The sequence below is a fragment of the Phyllostomus hastatus genome, unplaced genomic scaffold (genome assembly GCF_019186645.2).
Source record: "Phyllostomus hastatus isolate PE091 unplaced genomic scaffold, TTU_PhHast_1.1 phas_scaffold_21, whole genome shotgun sequence".
NCBI lineage: Eukaryota > Metazoa > Chordata > Mammalia > Chiroptera > Phyllostomidae > Phyllostomus > Phyllostomus hastatus.
In genome coordinates, this window is record NW_025334017.1 from 48,762,055 (window position 1) to 48,774,448 (window position 12,394).

The 12,394-nt window shown below is 60.6% G+C and overlaps 1 protein-coding gene across 1 annotated transcript; it reads right to left on the bottom strand.

Moving 5' to 3' along the window:
• Nucleotides 1–5,329: 5,329 nt before the first annotated feature.
• On the bottom strand, nucleotides 5,330–6,504 carry CCDC166 (coiled-coil domain containing 166). The gene is made up of 3 exons (XM_045860938.1): nucleotides 6,064–6,504; nucleotides 5,615–5,971; nucleotides 5,330–5,462 (listed from the first exon to the last, which is right to left on the bottom strand). Exons 1-3 carry the CDS (start codon nucleotides 6,502–6,504, stop codon nucleotides 5,337–5,339), a joined length of 924 nt encoding a protein of 307 aa, XP_045716894.1. The 3' UTR covers nucleotides 5,330–5,336.
• Between the last annotated feature and the right edge of the window lie 5,890 nt (nucleotides 6,505–12,394).

Consider the following 12,394-nt stretch of genomic DNA (forward strand, 5'->3'; position numbering starts at 1 on the left):
ATGGGTTCAGTTTCTGTTTTGCAAGATGAAGGGTTTTGAGTTTATGTGCACTGTACACCTAAAAATGATTAAGAGTAAATTTTGTTATGAGTATTTTACCACAATTAGAAGTGAAACAGGACTTCTGGCCAAGATGGAGGCATAGGTAGATACACTGTGCCTCTTCACACAACCAGAAGGAGGACAACAAATCAAAAAAATACACACACAATCAGAACTGCCAGAAAATAGAACTGTATGGATGTCTGACGACCAAGGAGTTAAAGAAGAAACATTCACCGACACCAGCAGGAGGGGCGGAGACCAGCAGCCCAGCGGAGAGGACAGTGACAAGGCCAGCTGGCAGAGTGGGAGGTCCCACATTTCTGTCGGATAAACTGGGAGGAACAACTGGGGATCAAGACAGACCGTGCAACCCAGGGTCCTGACTGGGGAAATGAAGCCTCAAAGCCTCTTATGAGAAAACTAGCAGGGGAGCCTTGGCTGGTGTGGCTCAGTCGACCGAGCACTGGGCTGCTCCAAGGCAAAGGGTCATGGATTCGAGTCCCAGTCAGGGCACAGGCCTGGGTTTCTAGCCAAGTCAGGTCCCCAGTAGGAGCTGGGAAAGAGGCAACCACACATCGATGTTTCTCTCCCTCCTTCCCTTCTCTCTCTAAAAACAAGTGAATATTTAAAAAAAAAAAAAAAACTGTGGGGGTTGGGGAGGCAGGAGAAACTCCCAGCCTCACAGGAGAGTTCCTTGGAGAGATCCACGGGGTCCTAGACCGTACACAAGCCACCCACCGGGGAATCAGCAGCAGAAGGGCCCGGTTTGCCTGTGGGAAGCGGGGGAAGTGACGGAAAGCCTGCGGAGATCCCTACAAACCGCCCGGTTCCCTCTAACGCCCCTCCCGGACCCGCAGCGTCACAAGGCAGCAAGAGGGGTTGCCCCGCCCTGGCGAACACCTGAGGCTCCGCCCCTTGCTACCTAACAGGCGTGCTGAGACAAATACATATGCTTATATGTATGGCCCAAATGAAAAAAACAGATCCGAGCTCCAGAAAAACACAACTAAGCGAGGAAGAAACAGCCAACCTACACGTCGGGCGGAGGGCAGTGCAGGCTCCCAGGCACAGGTCGAGTCAGGGGCCACACCAGGACGGTCAGGGGGCGGGGAGGTTGGGGCCGGTGGGCCGGACCGGGAACAACACACCCCGCGGGCTCAGGGTGCGACCAAGATGGGGGGGGGCAGCGCTTCCGGCGGCGGGAGACGCACTTCCGCTGGGGAAGTTTGTGACCTGCGGGCCCCACCTGCCCGACGGCACCTGGGGGACGAGGGTCCCGGAGGATCGTCTTCCGGCCTCCGAGGGCCCGGTCCGTGTCCTCTTAGCCCAGTGGCCTCGGCCACGGCCTGAGACTCCAGCCTGAACTTCTCGGGGGCGACCCCGCCGTGATGGTGGTTCTCGCTGGGTGGGACCACTTCCGCCTGCCCGTGCAGGTGGGACCACTTCCGCCGGACGTCGGGCGGAGCAGTCCCACGTCCCCGCTGCCACCCCGCTCGCCTCTCACCTCCACAACCAGGGGTCGTCTCGCTGCCGCACGCCGTCCTGTCCGGGCCGCTCCGTTTCTAACGTGTGACCACAGGACTGTGTGTCCCACGTCCCCCAGTCGCTCGTTTGCAGCAAAGCGGCTGGCTTTCAGCGCTCAAACCAGACCCCCGCCGTCTTCCGGGGGCGGGCGGCGCGGACCCGCGGAGCGCCCGCCTGAGCGTAACAGGCCGCAGCCGTGCCCGCCCCCCGAAGCACCGCCCCTTCCGGCCCGGCGGCACCGCCCCTTCCGGCGCGGAGCGGCCCCCGCGAGGGCGCCAGCCCGGGCGTCGCGGGGTGTTCCCGAAGCCCGCCCCACCCCGCCGTCCACTGCGGGCGCGCGGCTCCGGGCTGCGTCTCTTGCTCACTTTGTCTCCTGAGACCGGCTGCTCCTCGGCGCCCTCCCGTCCCCAAAGGGCTCCTCCGTCTCCCCGAGGGCCACTGCTGTTCCCGCGGGGGGAGGTGTCGCTGGAGAGCACGGCTTCCTCGTGCATGCAAGCCGCCCCGGGACCCAGCCCCGGCCGACCCGCGGAGGCGCCCCGCGGCGGTGGCTTCAGCGATCTGCCTGCTTCCCGGTTCTCTCTCACGGGGCGAGGAGAAAAAAAGAAAATGTTCTTTTACAGCAAGACCGTTGTAGATGTCACAGGAGGACTTGAGAGCACACTCCATTCTTAGGTGCTGAGTCTGTCAGAGCTGCCAGGAGCCAACCACGGGCGCGGACTGATTTATTTTCTCTCGGTGCTGAAGGCCGCCGATCCTGGGCGTGGGGAGTTCTGCTATCATTGAGGCTGGAAGGGCTGATTAGACTGCTTCCCAGTTAAGGTCAGGTTAAAGGAGTTCATCCTCACCAAGCCCTTGTTACAGGACGTGTTAAGGAATTTATCAAACAAGAAGATGATAAAATCTATGGGCAGTAAAGGGACAACAAACTCACAGTTATTAACAACCGAACTGAAACAAAAAACAAACTGAGCAAACAACTAGAACAGGAACAGAATCACAGAAATTGAGCTCACATGGAGGGTTATCAGGAGGGAAGGGGGGAGAGAATGGGGGAAACGGTTCTGGGAATAAGAAGCATAAGTGGCAGGTACAAAACAGACAGGGAGGTTAAGAACACTATGGGAAATGGAGAAGCCAAAAACTCGTATGTCCGACCATGGACACGAACTAAGGAAGGGGAATGCAGGTGGGGGGGGGGGGTGGAGGGGACTCAAGGGGGGGGAAGAATGGGACAACTGTAATAGCAAAATCAATAAAATATATTTTTTAAAAAATGAAAAAGGACTCATGGGCATGGACAACAGTGTGGTGATTGTGGAAGAGAGCGAGAGGGCTGTAAGGGGGCTAAATGGTAATGGAAAAAAAAAACACGATAAAATAATTAAAAATTTAAAACACTGCAACTCGACCAGTACAGACTACACTCTGAAGGGAAACAACAAGGGCCGTCAGACTGTGTTTTAAAATATCAGAACCATTTACGCTGGATCTCGGACACGTCGGAGGTACAACGTTGACGCCCACAGATGGGGGTGCGTGCAAAGGGGGAGCAGCCTCAGGAACAGCGCACAGGCCGCGGGCAGTCAGAGGGAAGAACCCTGCAGGCCAACTCGGGGTTCAGCTCGCAGGAAGAGCTAGCTAGTAGTTCAAAACTGGTAGCAACGAACAATTGCTTCAAAATGCACAAAGTCAATACAGGACCACAGAGAGAAACTGACAAATGCCTACTTGGATGTTTCTCAGGAACTATTTCATTAAGATTTTATTTTTAGAGAGAGGGGGAGGGAGGGAAAAAGAGGGATAGAAGCATCAATAATGTGGTTGCCTCTCGTGCACCCCCTATTGGGGACCTGGCCCACAACCCAGGCATGTGCCCTGACTGGGAATTGAACTGTCGACCCTTCAGTTCACAGGCTGGCACTCAATCCACTGAGCCACACCAGCCAGGGCTCAGGCAATTTTTCATGGGAAGCACCAGGTTAGAGGGTGTTGAGGACCCCAAATGGCAGAGTCTAGTGGGGCAGGGTTTGTACCCTCTTCCTCTGTGTGGGTACAACTTCCTCTGTGTGGTTCGCCCAGATTACACTGCTCTTGGCAAAAAGGGGCTTCATTTTCAACCTGTGCTCTGAACTCACACCACGGGGCCCAGGTCCAGTCCCAGTTTCCCACGCCATCCCATCCCATGGGCTGTCCAATTTGGGCCATCAGGCTCATTGTCTGGGTGTCACAGCGTTGTGGCCACCCGATAGTACGCGCACCCACGCTGGTCCTGCCTCTGGCACTCCAGCTCTCCTCCAAAGACCCAGCCATTTATAAACCTGCCCTCTGCACGGAGAAGGGAGTTGCTGCCCCGGCGCCAGCACCTGTGGTACAGGGCCTGGCCCCCTCAGACAGCTCAACTGGCCCGAGCACGCTGGGACTAACACCTGAATGTGCATGATCCCGGCAAATGGGTGACCACCCAGGGCACTGTCGGGACAGCGACATTTTCATGGGAACCGTGGATCAGCTAATGCTGTTTTCTCCACACGGGATTTCCTGACTTGGAGCTTTGGGGTGCAGTAACGTAGGAGAATGTCACTGTGCTCAGGAAACACTATTGGAGGTGAAGGGGCACAACCTAAGGAGCCTAATCTAAAACCTTTGGGGGGTGCAGGTGAACATAAGCGCACACACACACACACACACACACAACACACACACACACAACACACTGCCTTCCAAAGTTGTAGAAAGCAAAGTGCTGGTGAATGTCGGTAGATGGTATGAAGGGCTTCCCTGCACTATTCTTGTAACGTTCTCTAAATTGGAAATTGTATCAAAATAAAAAATTACCCCCCCCCCCAGAAGAAGCTAAACCCGTGGCTTCCGGTGGCTTCCCGTGGCTTCCGGTGATACGCCCAATGGCAGCTGCACCACCCCGGTCCCCCTGAGCACAGCTGCAGGCTGCCCCGCTCCTCCCTGGCCCCAAGCCCCTTTCCTGCTCCCCACCATCTGGCCACGGGGGTGACGTCTGTCTCTGCCACCACTGTCAGACCTAGGGAGCAGGACGCTGATGTGGCCGACTTTCTCTGCGCCGGTGGCATCAGCCGGACATCAGCCAGGGTGTGGAGGGATGCTGAGTCCTGGCTGATTCACAAGGCCAAGGGCACACCAAGCTGCCTTGCAGGCTGGAGACGGGAAGCCAGGATAGGTAGTCCCTCGGCTGGCAGGAGATGCTGGAGCAGCAAGGCAGGCGGTGCCCCAGGGGCGCGTGTGTATGTGTGGTCACATTTTTATTAACAATTGCACTCACCAGAAACTTGTCCTGCGCACCGATCTCCCCCACCCTGGCCTTCTGCAGCGTCCGTTCACGGTCAGTTCACGGTCTCCTCCGACTGGAGAACTGCAAGGGCCCCATCCAGGAGCCAGGGCGGGACCCAGTCAAAGACGAGACCCGGGAGTCAGGGCCGGCTGGGGCCAAGGATGGGGCCCTGGAGTCAGAGCGGGGGCGAGGGAAGGATGGCAACCGGGAGTCAGGGAGGGAGAAGGCCAAGGATGGGACCTGGGAGTCAGGGCGGGGGCGGGCCAAGGACGCGACCCAGGAGTCAGGGCGGGGGCAGGTGAAGGATGGTAACCGGGAGTCAGGGAGGGAGGGGACCAAGGATGGGACCCGGGAGTCAGGGTGGGGGCGGGTGAAGGATGGTAACCGGGAGGTAGGGTGGGAGAAGGCCAAAGATGGGACCCGGGAGTCAGGGCGGGAGGGGGCCAAGGGTGGGGCCTGGGAGTCAGGGTGGGAGGGGGCCAAGGCCTCCGCTTGCAGCAGGTCCTGGTATGGGATCCATGAACTCTCCTTCAGTGAGACCAGCGACGGGACCTTGGAGCCCACACACAACGGGATCAACGACGGGATCCTGGAGAACGCGGTCAAAGAGAACTGAGACGGACTCTGGGAGGCTGTGTGCGACGGGCCGACGGGGTAAGCGAAGGACCCCGGGCCAGAGGCTGACGGTGGCGGTTGCCACAGCGCCGGACCCCTGGCTCCCCGGAGCAGCCAACCATGCACCTTTGCCAGGTCCCATGTGTCCTGGTGCTCACGCTGCAGCTCTTCCCGCTGCTGCAGCAGCTGGCGCTGCTTGTCATGCAGCAGCTGGGCCCGGCTGAGCAGCCGCAGCAGCTCCTCCCGCAGCCTTTCATTGTCTGCCCTGATGGCCTGCGTGTGCGTGACGAGCGCGCGCGCAGCCTCCCGCTCCGCGCGCCGCGCCATGGACTGCACGCGCTGGCGCGCCTCGCGCTCGAAGGCCGCCTTGTCTTCCTGGAAGAGCCGCTTCACGCGGTGAAGCTGCTGAGTATGCTCCACGCTCATGTGCAGCAGCTCGCGCTCCAGCGTCCGGATCCGGGCCAGCTGCTCCAGCTGCAGCTCCTACAGCGTTGGCGCCGGTCAGAGCCCGGGTGCCGCACGCACCTAGCCCGCCCGCACCCGCCTGACCCGCCCACAGGCGCGCGCGCACTGGCCTTGTAGGGCTGCAGTTCCTCCACCCGCTGCGCCATCTGCGCCGCACGCGCCTCCATCTCCAGCAGCTGCGTGCGCACCCCGTCCTCGCGCCCGTGATACAGCGACTCGAGATCGGCCCGCTGCCACTGGATCTGCGTCAGGTCCACGCGGTTCTGGTCCTCAAGTCGGACGATGGCGTTGGCGCAGCGCTGCGCGCGCGCGCTCACGTAGCTGGCGTAGAGCCGGTTCTCCTCGCGCAGGCGCTGCGCCTCGCAGTCCAGGAAGGCGTTCTCCTGCAGCACCAGGTCTACGCGCTCCTGGCAGGCGTCCAGCTGCTCCGAGAGCAGCCTGTACTCGCGCTGCAGGTACTGCGCGCGCTCCGACAGCTGCGGCTCGGCCACGTCTTCCGTCGCGACCTGCCGGCTCCCCGCCCTCTGCCCGCTCTTCTTCTTGGGCGCCATGGGTCCGGTCCTGGGGCACGGGGACGGGTGAGGGCACAGTCCGCAGCCAGCTCCTCCACCACAGCCCTCCTCCTCCCCAGCCTGAATATTCTAGTAGGGGGAGGAGTTGGGGAGAGGCAGAATCAGGAATATGGGGTTATTCAGGAGTCAGAGCACCGCAGCCAACCTTTATTTACGGGCTCCTTTGGGACCTCGCCGTCCATCAGGCTGGGCCCACCTTGAGTAACGTTGGCATTCAGCCCATGCAGTCTCCATGGAGACAGAACTTAGTTGCCCTTCCCCACTATCACACCGTTGCTTGGGCAACAGCCCTATTCCCCCAGCTCCAGTCCCCCCAACTCTCTCACTCAAGGGCGGTGGCCGAGGTCCGTGTGCCCACCCTGCACAGACGGACCCACATGGGGCGGGCTTCTGCTTCCAGAGGACGACGCTGGACTTGCTTCCGAGTCTCACACGCGAAGCCGCAGCCCGAGCAGCCCCCAGCTGGCACGCGCCGGACTTGCGGCAGCCGGCCGGTGTCCGAGCCGCGGCGCTTCACTCGCTCAGCCTCACCTGCACGAGAGGTGTGGCAGAGCCTCTGAAAATTAGGGACACAGTTAAGGCATTTTCCTCCTTGTAAAAAAAAATGTATTTTTTAATCTTCACCCAAGGACATTTTTTTTTTTTTCATTGCTAGAGAGAGAGAGAGAAAGGGAGAGAGGAAGACATAGAAGCATTGCTTGGTTCCCTCTGGTACATGCCCGGACCGGGGGTCCAACCCACAACTTTGGTATGCATCCTGACTGGGAATCAAACCTGGAAACTTTCTGGTTACAGGATGAAACTCCAACCAAACAGGTCACACCAGCCAGGGCAAAAAATGTATTTTATAAATAAAAACAAAATGACGTAAATGTCAAGGCAATGCAGGATCTCCATTTTAACATTAAAAATTTAAAGAAATGTTGCTGGCCCTGGCTGGTGTGACTCAGTGGATTGAGTGCGGGCCTGTGAACCAAAGGGTCACTGGTTCGATTCTCAGTCAGGGCACATACCTGGGTTGTGGGCCAGGTCCCCAGTAGGGGGTGCACAAGAGGCAACCACACACTGATTCTTCTCTCCCTCTCTTTCTCCTTCCCTTCCCTTCCCCTCTCTCTAAAAATAAATAAATAAAATATTTTTCTAAAAAGTGCTGCTCCTGGCTGGTGTAGCTCAGTGGACTGAGTGCAGGCTGAGAACCAGGCATCGCAGGTTCGATTCCCAGTCAGGGCACATGCCCAGGTTGCAGGCCATGGCCCCCAGCAACCGCGTACATTGATGTTTCTCTCTCTCTCTCTCTCCCTTCCCTCTCTAAAAATAAATAAATACAATCTTTAAAAAAAATGCTGCTTATAAACTAAAATAGCATCTGAATATTGGTCTCAAATAATACAGGCTTTTAATCTATTGGTGCCTGACTTACAGAAAATTTACAAAATGCCGAGTATAATCAGGAGAAAAAAAAAGCACCTTGAACTCGCAAGCGGGGGCTTCACGGAGGGCATTTGGTACGTTTCTCTCCAGCCCCCTCCAAGGCCTGGCATTTACATACCTGGGTCCCTGCTCTTAGGGGCAGCCGCCTGCACCCCACCTCTCGTCACCCTTGAGGCCTGCTGGGGCCGCTGTCCCTAATGGACGGGTTGCGACGCTGAGACTGTGGGAGGTGGAAACCTGCTCCCTCGGCCGGTCTGGTCCTTCATGGTCTCACCCTGTGCCTCCCAGGCCGCACTGCCCCTGCCCCCCTCCCCCGGGCTCCTGGCCGCACACACAACCCTCACGGGAGTGCCTGGGTTAACCTTGGCCTTTTAATTTCTGTTGGCCGCTCAGGGCCCCAATGGGCTGAGTTTTTAAGTCCTCCCAGCCTCCTGAATTTCTCGGTGACTTGCCCTCACTTTAAAGCCCATAAATGTCTCCTCCCAGGAGATGTCTGGTGAGCGTCTTGTTCTCCTTTGTCTGCAGAGTCCTCCCGATTTGCCTCTCCCAGTACTGAGATGACCAGTTAGGCCATCTCGGTGGAATAGTTTGAGGAGCTGCGTGGAAGCTCTGCCCCGGCCCTGGTCCTGCCCCCACATCTAAACCACGCCCCGACGCGGGCCCACCCCTCCAAGTCCCTCCCCGGCCCTGGCCCTGCCGCAGGCCCGGCCCTGGCCCCGAGCACCTTCAAGCCCTGCACCCTGGCTCAGCTCCCTCCCCGTTGGCCCCGCCCACAGTGGCCCCGCCCTCAGCAGCCCCCAACTTGGCAGGCGTCTCCCCTGCCCGCTGGTGCAAGGCTTCGCCTCTGACCCGCCTGCATCGCCGGCTTTGGGGAGCCTCGGTGGTTCCAGGCGCAAGCCCTCCGGGGAAGAGGAGGGCGCTCCGCCGGCAGGCCAGAGGAAACTTTCTCCCTGGACCTCCGGCGACCTCCGTCTCGCCGTGCTGGGGAGAGGGTGTCTCCGGTGCGCACCGGGTCCCACCGCCGCCCACGGGAGACAGAACTCACCTCCAAGGGTCCAGATTCAAAACCAGACGTTACCTGTGACGTTTCTCCCCATCCTCGGAGTCCCCATCCCCATCCCCCCCCAATAGACGGTGGTCTTTGTTCTTCCAGCGACCGAGACTGCGTCTCCCTGGGACTCAGGCTGGGGAGGGTCTGGGGTGTCACTCACCTCTTGGTGGGGTCACTGAGCTGCAAAGTCCCTGGGAGGAGGGGGCGCGAACAGTCTGCTCAGCTTCTGCCACGGCCCCTCCCCCACCCCGTACCTTGGCCAGGTCTCCTCCCCGCAGAGCTCCCTGCTGGGGGTCTATCCCGGACCCCAGGCTGCGACAGAAGGTCCCACTGCCTATTCCTGGGATGCTTCTCACAACACCCCTCTGGCCACTCAGCTCACCACCCTCCCCCAGGGCCCACCCCCTGCCTCGGACACCCTCCCCGCTCAGCTCCTGAGACCTGGGTGAGCTCCCCGTCCTCGGGAGTAATCCGCCGGGTCCCGCACGGCGCCTGGCCCTGGCGTGGGCACTTCCAGAGCCTCTGCTCCCATTTGACAGATGGAGAAACTGACGCACGGAGTGACTTGTCCAAGGACTTCCGAGAGCACTGGGCTGTGGCTGGGACCTTGGCGGGCTCTTGCCACTGCCTACACTGCCTCTGGCCACATCCTCTGCCCTGCCCTTCCCCGTGCCCTGGACAGGGACAGAGCCGGCCACCTTCCTAGAACCTGCAGCCGGAAGCCAGCACATGACCAGTGCCCACGGCCTTTGCACCTGCCAGGGCCAACTGGACCTGTGGCATTTGGAGGGGGGACGGGGGGTTCAGGGGATGCCAGAGACCCTGTCCTTGGAGCTCAGCCCTGGGAACCCAAGCAGATGCTGAGTGGCGGCCCGACAAAGGGACCCTGAGGGGCCTGGCAGTCGGATACTGCATCCCCAGCCCAGCACCTGGCCCTTTGGTCAGAAGCAGCATGCTGGTGGTGGGGACCAGGGCAAAGGGGACCGTGAGCAGTAACATGACGAGGTCCAGGGGGACCTGGCTGTCCAGTGCATACATCCAGTGCGTCTCTGGCTGGCATGGAGCCCTTGAGCCCCGAGGCCTGGCTGGCCCTGGGTGGGGCATGAGTCTGTCCCCTCCATGTCCCAGGCTGTGTGCTGCCTGCAGGCTGTCCCCTCCACCACCACCGCCGCCACCACCCGAGCTGGCTCTTGGCCGGGCATTCAGGCCAGGGCCCTTCCTCAGGCGGCCTCCCCTCCATGGCCCAGTACCTCAGAACCAGGGCCAGGCCCACAGCAGGCCCACGGACAGCCCCAGGTGGGAGCCCAGGTCCAGGCCCTGGGGTGCATTGGCACCCCAGCCTCAGCCACCCCGCAGGAAGCGCTCTGCCCTCCCCGCACGCACGGCCCGGTGTGGGCCACACTGCACCCCCCACTTCCCAGGAGCAGAAACAGACTGGAGCCCATGGGACCCCAGGGTGCACGCCGGGCGCACAGGAGAGCCGGGTGGGGCTCCGCGGCACTGGGGGCAGGCCAGAGTGGCCTGGGTGCCTGTGTCCATAGCCCACTCGGGGGCAGGACAAAGCAGAGGACACCTGAGCACACTGGGCTCCCCCAGCGTGGGGAGGCGGGGCTGTGCACAGGACAGGAAGGGCGGTGGCTACAACTGGCACACAGGTGGGACAGCAGCTGTGCTATCTACTCGGACTTTGATCCTTGGGGCAGGGGGAGGGGGTGGGGCCCTCACTGGAGGCCTGTGGCCCGGGAGGGTGGGGCCCGCGTGTTTGTTCTGGGGCAGTCTTCCACCTGGGAGGCGGGGGCAGGGGACCTTCCGAGCCTGGTATCCTAGGTTACAAGGAGGCTGGTAATGGTTGAGGCTGGAGGTTCCCACCAGGTTGTTTCAGCCTGAGGGGTTTGACCTGCCACCCCCCCCCCCCCCCCCCCCACCCTCCTGCTGATTCTGCATCTGGACCAGGCCTCGCCTACTGTCCGCGGATCAGCCCGAGACGAGCGCGCAGTCCAGCCCTGCCCGGAAGCTGGGCTGATCAGTCGTCCGGATGCACCGAGGTTGCGGGCTCCACCCCGGGGTGGGGCCCACAGGCACCAATCCGGGATGCACAGAGAGGCGGAACAACAAATCGATCTCTCTCTCTCACTAATAGTAATAAATACACGGTCCATTTTTATCTACTGCGCGGTGAGTGCCCACCCCAAGTTGATAACGCGCTCACTCAGAAGAGAGTCGAAGGTCACCCCCGCCCGTGACCCAACTTCCTCTTCACTAACGACTGAGAAGATAAAACCTTCTCAAGATTGACATCCGCAGGCTATTTGAACAAGGGACAGTGGGAGCTGGTAGAAATAATGGCCCCGAGAAAAAAAACACAGAACAGCAGTTTTTGAAACAACTAATGACGCTGGCCAGGTGGCTCATGTGGTTGGGGCATCATCCGGCACCGGAAAAGCTTGCAGGTTCGATTCCCGGCCGGGCCCGATGCCTAGGTTGTGGGTTCAGTCCAGGAGGCAATGGGTCGACGTTTCCCCTGCACATCGACATTTCTCTCTCCCCCTCCCGCTCTCTCTAAAAGCGATAAAAAATAAAAATATAAAATAATACAGATAATGGACGAGTCGAGTGTTCACTGAAAATTGACTTCACAATTCACCGATGTTGGAATAACTCTGCTTATCCGCCACGTTCTCAGAGGCACGATGGCAGCGTCAACGCCCCTTCCGGGGTTGGTGGGGGAAGGCGGGGAAAGGAGGGGTTCGGGTGGGCCCGATCGCAGCCCCACTCGGGCCTGGGAGCCTCCGTTACTGAGCCCCGCGCTGGTTCCCTTCAGTCTGTCCAGATGTCAGGACTGCGTGTGCTCCCACGTCCTCCCCTGGCTCCGGCCCCCGCCTCGCTTTCTTCTCAGCCCGTCTGACCACCTCCCCTCCTCCAGCTTCGCTCTCCCGGCCACGAGGGGCCGCCCCAGCACCTGCTCAGTCCGGCCCCTCGCCCTGGGTGGGCCTGGCGCGGCCCCTGACCCCAAGCAGCTCTGCAGTGGCGGGGGCTGCCTGTGAAGGACCCCCTAACCATCAGCACCGCCGCCCCAGAGGCCGGAGGAAGGGAGGCGGAGCGGGGAAGAGCGTCCCAGGCCTGCGCACCGCCCGTGCCACGGCCCAGAGCTGGCAGAGAGGGTTCCGTCGGATGCGGAGGGTCCTGGGGGCAGAGGGCAGAAAAGGGCCCCTTCTCCCGGACCGAGCTTTGGGGCGGTGCCGAGGGGCGTGGTGCGGGAAGGGGCTCCAGGGTGGCCCTGGACCGGGCGGCGCTTGAGCTGCAGGCCCCGCCCCCTCCCCGCGCCAGCTCCCGGGAGGCGCCGCTGCCGGTTCCCAAGGCAACCGGGTTCAACAGTTCCAGCCCCGC

Coding starts and splice junctions, on each gene's coding strand:
- CCDC166 (XM_045860938.1), bottom strand. CDS start 6,504: ATGGCGCCCAAGAAGAAGAGCGGGCAGAGGGCGGGGAGCCGGCAGGTC. Junction 5,972..6,063: donor AGGAACTGCAGCCCTACAAG/GCCAGTGCGCGC, acceptor CCAACGCTGTAG/GAGCTGCAGCTGGAGCAGCT. Junction 5,463..5,614: donor ACACATGGGACCTGGCAAAG/GTGCATGGTTGG, acceptor CGCGTTCTCCAG/GATCCCGTCGTTGATCCCGT.